The sequence below is a fragment of the Piliocolobus tephrosceles genome, chromosome 10, assembly GCF_002776525.5.
Source record: "Piliocolobus tephrosceles isolate RC106 chromosome 10, ASM277652v3, whole genome shotgun sequence".
Taxonomy (NCBI): Eukaryota; Metazoa; Chordata; class Mammalia; order Primates; family Cercopithecidae; genus Piliocolobus; species Piliocolobus tephrosceles.
The window spans coordinates 21,201,692-21,220,487 of record NC_045443.1 but is presented as its reverse complement, the minus strand read 5'-3'; the positions used below and the strand labels follow the sequence as shown (position 1 = coordinate 21,220,487).

The window sequence follows — 18,796 nt, the reverse complement described above, 5'->3', positions numbered from 1 at the left end:
TGTCTTCCTAGAGAAGCCAGAGGAGGAGAATTTTGTAATAAAATGGGATTAAAATACAAATCCTAACTGTATTTCTTTTAGTTGTGCTATTTTGGACAAGTTATTCATTATTCTTGAAACTTGTTTTCTTCATAAAGAAGGAGAAAATAACAATTTTCTATAGTTTCTATGATTATTAAAATGAGATACCAGAATGTCTGACACAACATTAAATACAAAGCAAGTGTTCACTATATGGTAGCTATCATTATTAATATTAGAATCACACTAAAATTGATAGACTTTAGAAATTAACATAGTCAAAGAAAAAATCTATTAATAAAATATATTTATGATAACTTACCCCAAAAATGTGGAATTATATATCCTACAAGCCCCTCGTGCTCCACAGCTGTTGGTGGACCACTTCATACACGTTGTATCAATCAGAGCCCCAAAATATACTGGAACTAGAATACCTCCTACAACATGAGATAAGAAGATATCAATCCAAGTGAAATCCTTCAAATGTAACTGGGTGATATTCTACATTGATACATTTTGAGTTTAAAAAAAGTTTAAAATTTTGGAAAATTATACCATTATTTTGGCCTACATCCACCCAGAAATCAAAATTATTAGGAATCTCAAAGGCTTAAATCATATGGTAATGTCATAGACATACCTGATCTACTCTTGATCTATTCTTCTCTCCCTATATTCCTAGGGAAGAAGGAGGATTATATACCTATATACTCTGTTCTTCCTATAACGTTGATTAACTTAAACCTGATTGGTAAAAGGGGAATGTTATTAGTAAAACATGAAAATCATGTTGATTCATATAAAATTTTTCTTAGGCAAGAAAGACTGGATTACTGGGAATAAAATTACAACTTTATGGGAAAAGGAAAAAGCTCTCACCTCAACTGCTGCAAAGTCAACGATTTTTAATACTATTTTAAGAAAATTAAAAAGTGAATGCTTACATCAGGATTCCCTCCCCAGAGACGTTCAGGCCCAGCTTCAAAGAGTGCTCAGCTACTGGCCACTTTTACTTCTTTCTGGGCTCAGAGTCCCATTTCCTCCTTCTTGGTGCTCTTAAAGCCCACAATCCAGCATTTTCTTTCCATTGATTTAATGCTTTTCTTAACATCTCCTAAAGCAGCCTAGGCTGTACAGGTTAGGGTCACTGCTAAATTTTGCTTCTGTTAGTGATCTTACCACAATAGTGCATACATTTCAATGGTCAGTCCCTAAGGCAATTTTTATTTGTAGTGCCTGATTTCACGGAAGGTACAGCATTCCAGGAATACAATTGTTTATACGAGAAGTATACATTCTGAGATTAACTCCTAGTTTTAAGCATAGGTAATTTGGTCAAAATTCTGAAGGACATCATAGTATGGAGCTAGGCTTCAGATGTTAGAATTGAAGCATACAAGATTTTACTTTGTTCTTGTTCTTTTTTGTGATTCATACTTTTCAGATTTTATTTTGTCACAAAACATGACAATGATTTATATAAGACAGTTTACTGATTCTGCTTACTCTTAATCATTCTCAATTTTCTGAGAGTAAGAAATATTAGAATCACAAGGGGATGGTGCCTGAGGCCAATGTATCTGAGGCAATCTAGTACTGACAAAATGGGTGAGAAATTTGCAGATTTCAAAAACTCAGAAGCACCTTTGAAAAATGAAAAATAAATGCCAATAATTTATTTTCTTCACATTATGCCACTGGTTTAAACAAACTTTGTGAAGTAAATGTGTTAACTAACAAACTAGGACTTAATTACTAGACTTAAAAACCTCTGATGACCTATTTTCTAAATAACTTTTTCAGTTTAATACACTATATATTATAATAGGCCTTCCAGAATTTACACACATATCATATTTAAGACGACTGTTTGTGAATTGGAAGTTTGATACTAAGTGTGGATTTTTCCCATAGAGGCATTTGAGCTTCATTGTGGCATATAGTGGACACACTGAAATTGGATGCTCACAATTAGGATGGCCAGATCCATTTTTTTCTATTTTATGTTGATAAAATAATTTCTATTTTCATAGTCTCATTTCAACATATCAGAAGAAATACTAACTACCCAGAACTATTTTCAGCCTCTGTGTTCCAAGTTCAAAGAGTGAGGTATCTTCTCTGAATCTGAAGGTAGAGAACTGCCAAGATTACAGAGACTGGAAGATTAGGGACACAGAAAGGGAATACTGGGAAGAGAACTGATGTAACCCTGCAGCATCTCCCATCTTCTCTCTCCTATTCCCTTTGCATTTCTTTTTACCTTTCAGGATCTGTGACCTTCTCACCAAATACACTTCATGACAACTCGATTGTAATTTGGCCATACTTTTTCCTTTGCTTGCATGGGTCCCAGAAACTGAATCCTCCCACTTCCTTTTCTTTTTGCCATCAGTGGTTACCTATGGTTCATAATCAGTCACCTGCACCAATCCCTAGATGAATGATGGCCTTTTCCTACTTCCCAGGAATAGGCATATTTTAAGATTTACAGTTCTTACGAAAGAACACTCACAGGGGTGAGGCTAGACATTGTTTAACAACAGGCATCTGTGCAGTAAAAAAGGCAAATGGTAACAAGGGAGAAAGGGTAATTTTCTAAATCTTTTCTAATCAACTTTGAATATTTAAAATATAGGCCTCTAAAAGGTGGCAGATAGGAGGCAGGACTAGCTTGCAGCTCCCACTTGGACAAACAGAGCAGCATGTGGACTCACATTGTGAACTTTTTCTCCAAGAATTACCATAGCAACATACTGGGAAAGCTGAGAGAGTCCACAAACCTTTGAAGAAACTATATCACCAGCTGAAGCCTCCCTTAGGTGACAAAAAAAACTGAGTCAGCTTCCTTTCTCAGCACGGAGGCTGGAGGTCAGGGGCAAGTTCTCAGCCTTGGTCATCAAATACCTGGTAATAGACTCAGTGCTGTTGGGGGTCACAGTGGCAGTGAGACCAGCCTGTAGGACTGCATGCTAGATAGGAGCAGGGTAAGGCCTGTTACTGCTATTTCCCCCGCACCTGCTCCTGGCCTGCTGCCACTTCCTTTGAGATCTGTGTGACTTAGCAGAGGCAGCCATCATTCTCTTGGGAACATAACTTCATTGGCCTGGGAAACCACACCCCCATCCCACACAGCAGCCACAGCAAGCCCCACCCAAGGAGAGTTTAAGCTCAGACATGCCTATCTCTGACCCCACCTAATGATCTTTCTCTACCTGCCCTGGTTACTGATGACAAGAACATAGTCTCTTAGGAGCTCTAAGGCCCTGCCCACCAACTAAGAAACCTGAATACTTAACAGGATGACCCTAGGGCAAGTTTGCTTCCTCTCTATAGTACTGCAGCTGATGTAATCTTGAAAGCACCACCTCCTGGCTGGAAGCCAACCAACACAAAACCAGTGAACTAAATGAAAATACAACCAAGGACCCTCACACAGTCCACTTCACTCTCCTGCTACCTCTGCCAGAGCAAATGCTGGTATCCGTGGCTGAAAGACCTGAAGATGGATTGCATCACAGGACTCTTTGCAGAAACTCCCCAGTACCAATCCAGAGCCCAGTAGCTCCACCGGGTGGCTAGACCCAGAAGAGTAAAAACAATCACTGCAGTTCAACTATCAGGAAGCCCCACCCCTAGGGCAATGCGGAGAATGCCACATCAAAGGGGCACCCTATGGAACAAAAAAATCTGAACAGCAGCCCTTGAGCCCCAGATCTTCCCTCTGTCATAATCTACACAATGAGCAGGAATGATAAAAACAATTCTGATAATATAACAAAACAAAGTTCTTTAACACCCTCAAAAGATCACACCAGTTCACTAGCAATGGATCTAAACCAAGACAAAACCTCTGAATTGCCAGGAAAATAATTCAGAAGGTCCGTTATTAAGCTAGTCAATGAGGTGCCAGAGAAAAGTGAAGTCCAACTTAAGGAAATAAAAAACATGATACAAGATATGAAAGGAAAATTTCCCAGTGAAATAGATAAGATAAATCAAAACCAATCACAACTTCTGGAAGTCAACGACACACTTAGAGAAATGCAAAATGCACTGGAAAGTCTCAGCAACAGAATCAAACAAGCAGAAGAAAGACCTTCAGGGCTTAAAGACAAAGCTTTCAAATCAAATCAATTCATCAAAGAGAAAGAAAAAAGAATTTTTAAAAATAAACAAAGCCTCCAGGAAGTTTGGGACTAGGTTAAGCATCCAAACCTAAGAATAATTGGTGTTCCCAAGGAAGAAGAGAAATCTAAAAATCTGGAAAGCATATTTAAGGGAATTATCAAGGAAAACTTTCCCGGCCTTACTAGAGATCTAGACATCCAAATACAAGAAGCTCAAAGAACACCTGGGAAATTCATCACAAAAAGATTATCATCTAGGCACATATTCATCAGGTTATTTAAAGTCAAGATGCAGGAAAGAATCGTAAGAGCTGTGAGGCAAAAACATCAGCCTCAGGTTAACACATAAAGGAAAACCTATCAGAATTCCAGCAGATTTATCAGCAGAAACTCTACAAGCTAGGAAGGATTGAGTTCCTATTTTTAGCATCCTTAAACAAGAAAGTTATCAGGCAAGAGTTTTGTCTTCAGCAAAACTAAGCTTCATAAATGAAGGAAAGATACAGTTTTTTCCAGACAAACAAATGCTGAGAGAATTTGCCACTAACAAGCTGGCACTACAAGAACTGCTAAAAAAAGCTTTAAATCTTGAAACAAATCCTCAAAACATACCAAAATATAACTTCCTTAAAGCATAAATCTCACAAGACCTGTATAACAATAACATACACATACACACACACACACACACACACACACACACACACACACAAACCCACGGTATTCTGCAGCTAGCACAATGAATAGAATAGTACCTCACATCTCAATACTAATGTTGAATGTAACTGATCTAAATGCCCTACTAAAAGTATATAGAATGGCAGAATGGATAAGAATTCACCAACCAAGCTTCTGCTGTCTTCAGGAGAGACTCACCTAACACATAAGGACTCACATAAACTTAAAGTAAAGGAGTGGAAATAGATATTCCACATAAATGGACACTAGAAGTGAGCAAGAGTAGCTATTCTTATATTAGACAAAACAGACTTTAAAGCAATAGCAGTTTAAAAATACAGAGGGGTAGATTATATAACGACAAAAGAACTAGTCCTATACGAACATATCACAATCTTAAATATATATGCACCTAACATTTGAGCTCACAAATTTATATAAAAAAATTACTACTAGACCTAAGAAATGAGATAGACAGCAACTCAATAACAGTGGTGGACTTTATTATTAATACTCCACTGACAGTGCTAGACAGGTCATCAAGACAGAAAGTCAGCAAATAAACAACAGACTTAAACTATACCCTAGAAAAAATGAGCTTAACAGATACTTACCGAACATTCTGCTCAATGACTGCAGAATATACATTCTATTCATCAGCACATGGAACATTGTCCAAGATAGACCATATGATAGGCCACAAAACATGTTTCAGTGAATTTAAGAAAGTGGAAATTATATCAAGTACTCTCTCAGACCACAGTGAAAGAAAACTGGAAATTAACAGAAAAAGGAACACCAAAAATCATGCAAATACATGGAAATTATATAACCGTCTCCTAAATGATTGTTGGGTCAACAATGAAATCAAAATGGAAATTTAAAAAAGTTTTGAACTGAATAAAAATAGTGACAAAACTTATCAAAACTTCTGGGATACAGCAAAATAGGTGCTAAGAGGAAAGTTCATAGCTTTAAATGCCTACATCAAAAAGTCTGAAAGAGCACAGACAACATAAGGTCACATCTTATGGAACTAGAAAAACAAGAACAATCCAAACTCAAAGCCAATTGAAGAAAAGAAATAACAAAGATCAGGGCAGAACTAAGTGAAATGGAAACAACAACAAGAAAATACAAAATATAAATGAAACAAAAATCTGATTCTTTGAAATGATAAATGAACTTGATAGACCATTAGCAAGCTTAACCAAGAAGAGAGAAGATCAAAATAAGCTCAATTAGAAACTAAATGGGAGATATTACTACTGATACCACAGAAATACAAATGATTATTTGAGGCTACTATAAACACCTTTAAGTGCATAAACTAGAAAATCTAAAGATGATGGATAAATTCCTGGAAATAAACAACACTTAAATCAGGAATAAATAGAAACTCTGAACAGACCAATAAAAACCAGTGAGACTGAAATGGTAACCTAAAAACTGCCAACAATAACAAAAAAGTTCAGAACCAGACAGATTCATAGCTGAATTCTATCAGGAATTCAAAGAAGAATTGTGACCAATTCTATTGACACTGTTCCACAGGATAGAGAAGGAAGGTATTCTTCCTAAATTTTCTATAAAGCCAATATCACCCTAAAACCCAAACCAAGAAAGGACATAACAAAAAAAGAAACCTACAGACCAATATCCCTGATGAATATGGAAGCAAAAACCCTCAACAAAATGCTAGCTAACTCAATCTAACAGAAGATCAGAAAGATAATACACCATGATCAAGTGGGTTTCGTACCAGGGATGTAGTGATGATTTAACATCCACCAGTCAATAAATGTGATACACCATGAAACAGAAATAAAAACAAAAATCACATGATCATCTCAATAGATGCAGAAAAAGCATCTGACAAAATCAGACATTGTTTTATGATTAAAACCCTCAGTAAATTGGCATAGAAGAGACACACCTTAAGGTAACAAAAGCCATCTATGGCAAACCCACAGCTAACATTTTATTGAATGAGGAAAAGTTGAAAGCATTCCCCCTGAAAACTGAAACAAGATAAGGATGCGTACTTTCACCACTTCCATTAAACATAGTACTAGAAGTCCTAGCCACAGCAATCAGACAAGAGAAAAAAAATCAAAGGCATACAAATTGGTAAAAAGGAAGCCAAACTATCACTGGTGATGCTATGATTGTAAACACAGAAAGACCTAAGGACTCATCCAAAAAGCTCCTAGAGCTGGTGAACGAATTCAGCAAAGTTTCAGGATACAAAAATCAATGTATACAGATCAGTAGCTCTGCTATACACCAACAGTGACTAAGTGGAGAATCAAATCAAGAATTCAACCCCTTTTACAATAGCTGCAAAAAAATAAAATAATTCTTAGGAATATACCTAACAAAGGAGGTGAAAGACCTCTAAAAGGAAAACTACAAAACACTGTTGAAAGAAATCACAGATGACAAAACAAATGGAAACACATCCCATGCTCATGACTGGGTAGAATCAATATTGTGAAAATGACCATACTGCCACAAGCAACCTACAAATTCAATGCAATTCCTATCAAAATACCACCATCATTCTTCATAGAACTAGAAAAAATAATCTTAAAATTCACATGGAACCACGAAAAAACCTGCGTAGCCAAAGCAATACTAAGCAAAACAAAAAAATCTGGAGACATCACATTACCTGACTTCAAACTCTACTATAAGGCCATAGTCACTAAAACAGCATGGTACTGGTATAAAAATAGGCACATAGACCAATAGAACAAAATAGAGAATCCAGATATAAAGCCAAATACTTACAGCCAACTGATCTTTGACAAAGCAAACAAAAATATAAAGTGGAGAAAGAATACCCTAGTCAAAAAATTGTGCCAGGATAATTGGCAGGTCACATGTAGAAGAATGAAACTGGATCCTCATCTCTCACCTTCTATGAAAATCAACTCAAGATGAATCAAAGACTTAAACACAAGACCTAAAATCATAAAAGTTCTAGAAGATAACATCAGAAAAACCATTCCAGACATTGGCTTCAGCAAAGACTTCATGACCAAGAACCTGAAAGCAAATACAACAAAAACAAAGATAAATAGATGGGACTTAACGAAACTTAAAAGCTTTTGCAAAGCAAAAGAAATAGTCAGCAGAGTTAATAGCCAATCCACAGAATAGCAGAAAATCTTCACAATCTATACATCTGATAAAGTACTAATATTCTGAACCTACAAACAACTCAAACAAATCAGCAAGACAAAAACCAAACAATCTCATCAAAAAGTGGGCTAAGGATATGCACAGACAATTCTCAAAAGAAGATATACAAATGGCCAACAAGCATATGAAAAAATGCTCAACATCACTAATTATCAGGGAAATGCAAATCAAAACTGCAATGTGATACCACCTCACTCCTCCCAGAATGGCCATAATCAAAAAATTAAAAAATAATACATACTGATGTGGATATGGTGAAAAGAGAACACTTTTACACTGTTTGAGGGAGCATACACTACTACAACCACTAATCTTGCCCTTCACCAATAATAAACCACATTTTTCTGATCTTTCTTTTATTCCGAACATGCTCTTAATCTAAGATGCCCAGTTCTAGAGTCTGAATTCTCATTCCCTTTTGCATTAACTCCTACCAATGGTTAGGCTCAGCCTTACAGGACCAGGTAGTGGCAAGTGGCACGGTTAATGTTAACAGCTCCTGTTGTTTTATACAACTTCAGCCTGACCAGATTCCTAAGGCTCCTAAGCCAACTGAGGCCTGTCCTAAATAAGGCCTCCATTTAGAAGGAAGGCTCTCCACTCTGCCTATACCTGGAAGAAATATTCTTATTTTTCTGAAAGAAGAAAAATTTCAGATACTACTTATCTTTCTGTGAGAAAACGTACAATATAAATATGATGATTCCTTGCTCTTAACAGATTGGCTCTAACGAGAATTAACAATCAAATTTTCTGCTAGGCCACTCAATTTTCCTGTTATTATTTCCATTTATCGCAAAAATGGAAATGATTCTTACTTATTCCTTTTTTATACGTTCTCATAGTTGAAAATTAACTACATTGCCTTTAAGCCTTAACATGAATATTTACATGTTAAATTTCTCATCTGTATATTTATCGTACCTAGTGATCGCAAAATCATTGAATGGAAGCCGATTGCAAGTGCTTTCAATTCAGGTTGAACAATCCTGTAATATGATTAAAGCAAAGAAACAATACACATCATTAAAATATCAAACTGAGTTAATATCAAAACATTTATCAGTATCATTTTTCTTCATAGTAGGATGAGAAACCTTAAGTGAATGGCCCATGTTAAATATAGTTATATTTTCAATTGTTTTAAAAGGCAAACACCTGGGTGGTAATAATTATTTTTATTTCTTATTTATTCTATGCTTTATGATTTCAGGACAGTTTAACAAAATTTTCATATTTGATCCTTACGAAAATGCTATAAAAAAGTGATGAATGGACTTGTTGTGTTTATGAAGAATATGATTTTGTGTGGACTATTTAGTTAAGGTAGCTCTTATGAAAATATTATATACCTTTATCCAAAAGTAATTCTTAGTAGTCCTCTTTTTGCCATCTTATTTCTATCATCAGTGTTAACAGAGTAGTTTACTAATATGATTCATAAATTATATAACACAACCAGATGGGTCAAAAAACTTTTCTGTATTCTAGTGTCTTGTGTATTTAACTGTCCTATTAAAGGTAAAGAGTATACTTGTATCCTCACTTAGAAACTAACTCACTCTTGCATTTCCCCAATCCATTTTTCTGTGTTCAACAAACTGATTACACTGGTATATACCAACCCTGTGATAACTTGGTATATACCAAGTGAAATAAAATTATTTTGCATTAGTGGAAGGGGTGGATTGGGATAAGGAAGGGTGACTGTGGCTCCAAACACCTAGTTTTACTGAAATAATAAATTAACTGAAGAAAAAGGTGTTTTTTTCTTGAACTCTTGGATGGTTACTCTTTCAGAGAGCTATGTAGCTGTCATCAATCAACAAACATTCACTGAGCACCTCCTAAGAGATACTATGCTGGTTAACGTTCTTGGGAGTAAATAGACAAATTATGCTTCTTCTCATCTAAGTGGCTTGGAGAAGTGTGTCACTTAATTTCTCTTAGCCTTAGTTTCCTTGTTTGCTAAGTGAAGATAATAATGCTTATCTCATGTTATAAGAATCCAATAAAATGAGCTAGAACTCTAAACTTCAATTTCATTTACACATAATCACCTCTATACAGAACAGCTTTCATTTATTGCGATTCTGAAACGAATTCAACAGGATGTATAAAATTTTGAAAGGCAAAAGTTAAATTAAACATAATATATTAAAAGTTAAACATAAGATAGCTATATATTAGGAGAAACAATAAATGGAAATCATGTTTTGGCTCTGCTTTCACCAAGTACAGCAGTACTTTGTTAGCCCAGTTGAGGACAAAACACCACACTGAAGACAATGAATCCATGTCTGCTATATAAGGAGGAAATTTATTTCATAAAGAGGTGGTCAGGAGAAAATCAGCAGGAAGGGGAGGTTAGCTTTTCTATAAATATCAGATTTCTCAAAGGAGATTTGGGGAAGGGAGAGATTGCACTTCACCCCTGGTTGAGCTCTCTGACAATTGCCTGACATGCATTTTTCACTGTAATTCATTTTCAGAAGTTGCACTTTGTATACTACATGCATAAGGCAAACTGACATTTGTTATCAACTTGTATTTTCACCCAGGGAAAGGGTTAGCATGCAGGAGAATTGAGCAACTTGCAGATAGGGTGAATATTTTCCGAAGAGTGGGCCTGAAATCTTCAATTCTGTGGAAATGATGGATATGTGTGATATAGTAACATACATATAAAATAAGAACCATACACTTCTACATTTACATGCATGCACACTACTCCTTGCAGGCTCATACTCACATGCTCACTTGCATGCACACACCCATGCACTGTTATCATGAAAGATATTTTTCACTGTAGAGTGACGCCTGCTTCATATATGATATTGAGTAGCTCTGGATTTTCATGGATATCTTCCGGGATGAACTCATCACAAAAAACACCCCAAGAAGTTAAATGTGTCATTTCATTTAATTATTGATGATTTTTAAAAAAATATGTGGGGCTTATTTCACTTCCTTTTTATTTTATTTTAGTATTTTTATTTTTAGTTCTGGAGTGCATGTGCAGGATGTGCATCCTGTTTGCAAAATATTGAAGAAAAACTCTAATTTATATCCTAAAGGAGCCAAATCTTTTCTGACTCAGCCATTAAAATGTATTTTGTTTTTAAGTTCTAAAACATTACCCTCCTTTGGGTCATTTAAGATTGATGTTTTGTTTGTCATCAGCTTACATCATGCCTCACACCCTTGTCACCAGCAGAATGCCAAGATTTTGAGATCTTCTCTGGGTACCAAGACTCTCATTCCACATGGTTTAATACACATCCCTTAATCCAACTCACTTTTCTACTCTTTTCCCATCACCCAAACCCTTTTATTTTGCCCATGGAAACTCTTGTTTATTACCAGTAAAAATGTTTATTTTTATTTATTTAATTTTTTTTGAGACAGAGTCTCACTCTGTGGCCCAGGCTGGAGTGCAGTGCTATGACCTCAGCTCGCTGTAACCTCCACCTCCTGGGTTCAAGAAATACTCCTGCCTCAGCCTCCTGAGTAGCTGGGATTACAGGTGCCCACCACCACGCCCAGCTAATTTTTTTTTTTTTGTATTTTTAGTAGAGATAGGGTTTCACCATGTTGGCCAGGCTCGTTTTGAACTCTTGACCTCAATTGATCCGCCTGCCTCGGCTTCCCAAAGTGTTAGAATTACAGGCGTGAGCCACTGTGCCTGGCCAACTTCTTACATTCTTTTTAGCTCTTTTACTTTCTTGTTCTAAATGATGTCTAACTCCCATTAACACTCTTTCCATGCAACTCTATCGTTTTCCTTCCACCGCCTCCGTATCAACGGGCCTGAATGTGGAAGTCCTTACTGATCTTTTGTTTTTACCACGTCCATACCTGAGTCTCTCCTCTGAAAGACCTCTAGATCCCAGGGAGAGGTGCACCACCCTAATATGCTATTCTCTAACCTCCTTGTTGAAGTTAGCTGTAGACTGGCACAGTACAACTCTCACCATTTCTTGACAATTTTCATTCTAGGTTCTCTGTTGTTTTCATCAAAATGATTTCTGCTCCTTTTCCTAGTTATTTTAATATTCGTATAGACTATGCTCCCAATGCTCTGCTCTTCCAGTTTCTTGGCCTTTTCTCTGGAAAGCCATATTTCTTTTACCTACAATCAGTTCATCAGTACCCACTTTTAAAACTCTCCATTTTGAGCATCCCACTCCTCATAACCACCTCTCAAAGTTTAAAATGACTCCCTTTCATACATCTGCTGCAATATACCCCAGCCCCAGCTCTTTAGGCTTATGGCTCCTCTGACCTCTTCACAGGCCATCTCTAGTTTGACCTCTTCATGTCCTCTCTCATCAGGATGTTTTGTTATAATCAATCCTTTGCATATATCTTGAACATTATTTTCTATCTCATCCTTTATTGTATTGGACAAGCAAAAATGATTTTATCTAAACCTCTGCCTTCTCTGCACCTATGTACAGTGTGCTGCATGGCTGGAGAAAATAATTCAAACATGCTGGTTGGGCTCACTTTAAATTCATAAGCAAAAATATTCAGGGGACCTGCAGTGCAATTGTCCACTATTTTACTAGTCCATTTGCCCAGTCAGTATATTTCTCCAGTCTTCAAGGTTACTAGGTAACATTTTCTTACATGAACACTCTTTCTTTTCTGTCTCTTCTTTCTCATCTGATTACATTGCTTTATTATAACAGAGAAAGTAGAACCAATTAGAAAAAAGTTTCAATATTCTTCGTCACTACAGGTACACATTTACCGGCTTTTTACCCACATAGACAATTTTCCCTTCTACAAAGAAAAACTCTGTGTCCTTGTTAACATCTCTTTTCATCTTCCTCTATAATTACTTTCCCTCTCTTCTGCATTGTCAGTTTCCTTCATCTGTACTGCTAATTCTCATTAGTATGCAAGCATGGTATTATTTCTAGCATTGAACATAAACAGAACTCTTGATGACACAATCATGCTAGCTGCCACATTTTTTCTCTGCTTCTTCTTATAACACTTCTCCTGAAAAGAACTTTCCATACTGACTGTTTGCACTTTCCTTTCTAGCATTTTTTCTTGATCCTCTTCAATATAGCTTTGCACATTCTATGCAGCACCCATTATAGTCACATTTTTAAAGGGAGAAAAATCCTGTTAAAACAAAATAAATTCAAAAAAAGGAGAGACAGCTTATCTAAATGAGGAAGAACACAATAAACAATTTTAGAAGTATAAAGAAGAAAGAGTGTTACAACCTCTCCAAAGGACCACAGTAACCTCCAGCAGTGGATTCTAAACAAAATAAAATATTTGATATAGTTGATAAAGAACATGCACCTGTAGTCCCAGCTACTCAGGAGGCTGAGATAGGAGAATTGCTTGAAGCCAGGAGGTGGAGGTTGCAGGGAGTCAAGATCATGCCACTGCACTCCAGCCTGGTGACAGAGTGAGACTCCAACTCAAAAAAAAAAAAAAAAAAAAAAAAAAAAAAAAAAAAAAAAAAAAAAAATCCAAAATATTGATTCTAAAGAATTATAAAGAATCCTCCAAGAAATAAGACCTTTAAGACATACAGGATTATGTAAAAGTTGAGATCCAAAAGTTGAAAGCCATCATAAACACACCAGAAAAATGATGTAGCATAAAAAAGAAAATATAGATTTTATTGAGAAAAACAGACACAACTTCTGAAAATGAAAAATATTTTGATGGAACTGCAAAATAGTTCTGAAAACTTTAACAATAGGCTGAACAAGCAGCATAAACTATTTAAGAGCTGGAAGACAGGTCTTTTGAGTAAACCCAGTAAGACAAATATAGAAAAATAAATTGCAAAACTTAACAAAGTCTTCAAGAACTAGGTTATCATGTAAAGCATCCAAACCTATGAATTATAGCTATTACAAGGGGAGAAGAAGAGAAAGTAAAAAGTGTGGGTAACTTGTTTGAATAAATAACTCAGGAAAACTTCCCTGGTCTTGCTACAGACCTAAACATCCAGATATAAAAATCTCAGATGATTCCTGGGATATGTATTACAAGAATAATCTAAGAAAGACATATAGTCATCAGACTATCCAAAGTCAACATAAAAGTGGCAAGAGAGAAGTGTCTAATCATCTATAAAAGAAATCTCATCAAACTCATTTCAGAGTTTGCAGGAAACTTGTAAGCAGGAACTGTACAAGCCAAAAAGAAACTGGGGTCCTATTTTGAGTCTTCTTACAAAATAAGGCCAGACAAGAATTTTTTTTTATCCTCCTCAACTAAGCTTAATAATGCAAAGAGAAATAAGGTATTTCCTAGATAATAAGCACACACTAAACGTATTTGTCACAGACTGGCACTACAAGAAATACTCAAAGGTGTTCTAAACACAGAAATGAAAGAGCAATACTAATCATTATGGAAACACACAAAAGTATAAAACACACAGATCTTATAAAGAAGTCATCTAATTGATGCCCCAAAGCAATTAAGAACTAATTAACAATATTATGGGAACAAAACTTCAAATACTGACCTTAGATATAAACAGACTAAATGCTCCACTTAAAAAAATATAGGCTGGCAGAATGTTTTAAAAAAAAGATCCAACTTTATGCTACACACAAGAAGCCCACCTAACTAAACTAACTGGTATAGACACTTTCAGAGTCAAAGTAAAGGGGTGCAAAAAGATATCCCATAAACATAAACCAACTATAGCTATACTTGTGTTAGATCAAACAAATTTCAAATAAAAAATGGTAAAAAAATGAAAAAAGGTTATCATATTTTATAAAGACTCAATTCAACAAGAGGATATAACAATTCTAACAGCATGCATTGAACATTGTAGCACTCAGATTCATAAAACAAATACTACTTGACTGAAGAAAAGAGAGAGATGCCAATACAACATCAGTAGGGTCCATAAATAACCCACCGACACAAATAGGAGGATCATGGAGGCTAAAAATCAACAAAGAAAACTGGTAAATAGAACACTAGACCGAATGAACCTAACAAACATTTGCAGAACGTCTTATATTACTACCACAGAATGTAGATTCTTCACATCTGCACGTGAAACATGCTAAAAATTTGACCATATGCCATGCCACAGGCAAGAGTGAATACATTTTTTCAAAAATCAAAATTACATCACGTACTTTCTCAGAACACAGTGAAATAAAAATAGAAATTAGTACAGAGAGGAATTCTTGACACTATACAAATAAATGAAAATTAAATAACCTGTTCCTGAACAATTATTGAAAACAAGGCAGAATTATTTTTAAAAATCAAAATGAATGAAAAATAAAGACAGCATATCAAAACCTCTGAGATGCATCAAATCAGTGCTAAGAGGGAAGTTTGTAGCATTAAATGCCTATCTAATATCATGCCTCATGGAACTAGAAAATCAAGAACAACCCACACCCTAAACTGGCAGAATAAAGCAATAACAAAGAACAAAACTAAATGAAATGTGGGCAAAGGATCAGTGAAAAAAAAAAGTTGGTTATCTGAAAATATAAACAAGATTGCTAGACTGCTAGTAGATTAACCATTAAAAGGAAGAAGATTCAAATAGGCACAATCAGAAATGATAAAGGTGACATTAAAACCATTACCCCAGAAATACAAAAGATCATCAAAGACTACTATGTACATCTCTACATATACAAACTAGAAAACCTACAGAAAATTGATAAATTCCTGGAAACATACAACCTCCCGAATTTGAAACAAGAAAAAATAGAAATACTGAACAAATAATGAGTAATTAAATTGAATCAGTAATAAAAAAGAAATCTCCTAATAACAATAAAAAGTGCAAGAACAGTTGACATCAGTGCCAAATTCTACCAAAGAAACAAAGAAGAAATGATACCAATTCTACTAAAACTGTTCAAAAAATCAAGAAGGAAGGAATCCTGCCTAACTCATTCTATGAAGTCAGCATCACCCTGACACCAAAACTAGGCAAGTAAATAATAAATAAAAGATAAAGCTACAGATCAATATTCCTGATGAACATAGATCAAAATATCCTCAACAAAATAGAAGAAAATTGAATTTGGCAGTACATCAAAAGGTTCATCACAATGATGAAGTGGTCTTTATTCCTGAAATGCAAAGATGGTTCAACATATGCAAATCAATATATGTGATTCATTAAATTAACATAATTAAAACCAAAAAGCATGTAAAATCAACTGATACAGAAAAAGCACTTCATAAAATCAAGCATTCCTTTATGATAAAAACTATTACTAAACTAGGCATAGAAGAAACATACCTCAAGTGAGGGAAAACTGTAAGTATTACTTCTAAGAATGGGAACAAGATGAGGATGCCTACTCTCACCACTCCTGTTCAACATAGTATTGGAAGTTCTATCTAGAGCAATCAGACAGAAAAAGGAATAAAAGGTATCCAAATTGGAAAACAAATGTTCAAATTATTTCTTTTTATTTGTGATATAATCTTATACCTAGAAAATCCTAAAGACGCCTCTGAAAGTCTCCTAGACTTAATAAACTACTTCAGTAAAGTTTCAGGATATAAAACCAATTTACAAAAATGAGTATAATTTCCATACACAAATAATGATCTAGCTGAGAACCAAATCAACAAAAGAATCCCAATACAGTTATCTATCTGATAGATAACTGATAGATAATATAATTGTCTATAACAAGATTTTTTTTTACTGATATATATAATAGATAAAAAATAAAATAAATAGGAATACATTTAACCTAAGAGGTAAAAAAATCTCTACAAAAAGAACTGATGAAATGACAAAATGGAATGGAAAAAGTTCCCACACTCATGAATTGAAATAATTAATATTATGTAAAATGATCGTCCTACCCAAAGCAACCTATATTCAATGCAATTTCCATTAAATTATCAATATCAGGTTTTATAGAAAAAAAATCCTAAAATTCATATGGAACCAAAAAAGATCCTGAAGAGCAACTTCATCCTAAGCAAAAAATAAGCTGAAGTTATTACCTTACCTGACTTTATATTATACTTCAAGTCAATAAGCCAAAATAAATAGTAATAGTATAAAAATAAATGCATAGATTAGTGGAACAGACTACAGAAGCTAGAGATAAAACCACATACCTACACCATACTGATCTTTGACAAAGGCAAAAATATATATACACTGTGGAAAGGATACTCTATTCAATAAATGGTACTGGGAAAATTGGAGAGTCATATATGCAGACATAAAATGGAATCTCTATCTCTCACCATATATAAAAATTAACTCAAAATTGATTACAGACTTAAATGTAAGGCCTGAAACTATAAAAAGTCTTAGGGGAAAACCTAGGAAAACTCTCCTGGACATTGGTCTAGGCAAAGGATTTATGATTACATCCTCAAAAGGAAATACAACAACAACAACAACAAATATACGCCAATGGAACTCAATTAAACTGAAAAACTTCTGCTGAGTAAAAGAAATAATCAACAGAGGACACAGACAACCCATAGAATGGGAGAAAATATTTGTAAACAATGGATCTGATAAAGTGCTAATATCCATAATACATGAGGAACTCAACTCAATGAAAAAAAAAAGAACCTCATTAAAAAGTGGGCAAAGGACATGAACAGACATTTTTCAAAGGAAGACATACAGTGTTCAATAAACATATAAAAAATCCCCAACATCACTAATCATCAGAGATATTAAAATTCAAATCACAGTATCATCTTATATCCTTATGGTAGCTATTATTATTATTATTTTTTTTTATTATACTTTAAGTTCTAGGGTACATGTGCATAACGTGCAGGTTACATATGTATACATGTGCCATGTTGGTGTGCTGCACCCATCAACTCGTCAGCACCCATCAATTCATCATTTATATCAGGTATAACTCCCCAATGCAATCCCTCCCCCCTCCCCATGATAGGCCCCATTGTGTGATGTTCCCCTTCCGGAGTCCAAGTGAGCTCATTGTTCAGTTCCCACCTATGAGTGAGAACATGCGGTGTTTGGTTTTCTCTTCTTGTGATAATTTGCTAAGAATGATGGTTTCCAGCTGCATCCATGTCTCTACAAAGGACGCAAACTCATCCTTTTTTATGGCTGCATAGTATTCCATGGTGTATATGTGCCACATTTTCTTAATCCAGTCTGTCACTGATGGACATTTGGGTTGATTCCAAGTCTTTGCTATTGTGAATAGTGCCGCAATAAACATACGTGTGCATGTGTCTTTGTAGTAGCATAATTTATAATCCTTTGGGTATATACCCAGTAGTGGGATGGCTGGGTCATATGGTACATCTAGTTCTAGGTCCTTGAGGAATCGCCATACTGTTTTCCATAATGGTTGAACTAGTTTACAATCCCACCAACAGTGTAAAAGTGTTCCTATTTCTCCACATCCTCTCCAACACCTATTGTTTCCTGATTTTTTAATGATTGCCATTCTAACTGGTGTGAGATGGTATCTCATTGTGGTTTTGATTTGCATTTCTCTGATGGCCAGTGATGATGAGCATTTTTTCATGTGTCTGTTGGCTGTATGAATGTCTTCTTTTGAGAAATGTCTGTTCATATCCTTTCCCCACTTTTGGATGGGGTTGTTTGTTTTTTTCTTGTATATTTGCTTGAGTTCTTTGTAGATTCTGGAAATGAGCCCTTTGTCAGATGAGTAGATTGCAAAAATTTTCTCCCATTCTGTAGGTTGCCTGTTCACTCTGATGGTAGTTTCTTTTGCTGTGCAGAAGCTCTTTAGTTTAAT

General features: G+C 35.2%; 1 protein-coding gene across 1 annotated transcript in view; it reads right to left on the bottom strand.

Annotated features, from left to right (window-relative positions):
- SLCO1B7 (solute carrier organic anion transporter family member 1B7 (putative)) overlaps nt 1–18,796 on the bottom strand; it is a 76,535-nt gene that overhangs the window by 13,611 nt on the left and 44,128 nt on the right. Inside the window, exons 11-12 of the mRNA XM_023226174.1 lie at nt 8,964–9,028; nt 344–461 (exon numbers count right to left, since the gene is read on the bottom strand). Of these exons, the coding sequence (XP_023081942.1) occupies nt 344–461; nt 8,964–9,028 (183 nt within the window). The remainder of the gene's footprint in view (nt 1–343; nt 462–8,963; nt 9,029–18,796) is intronic.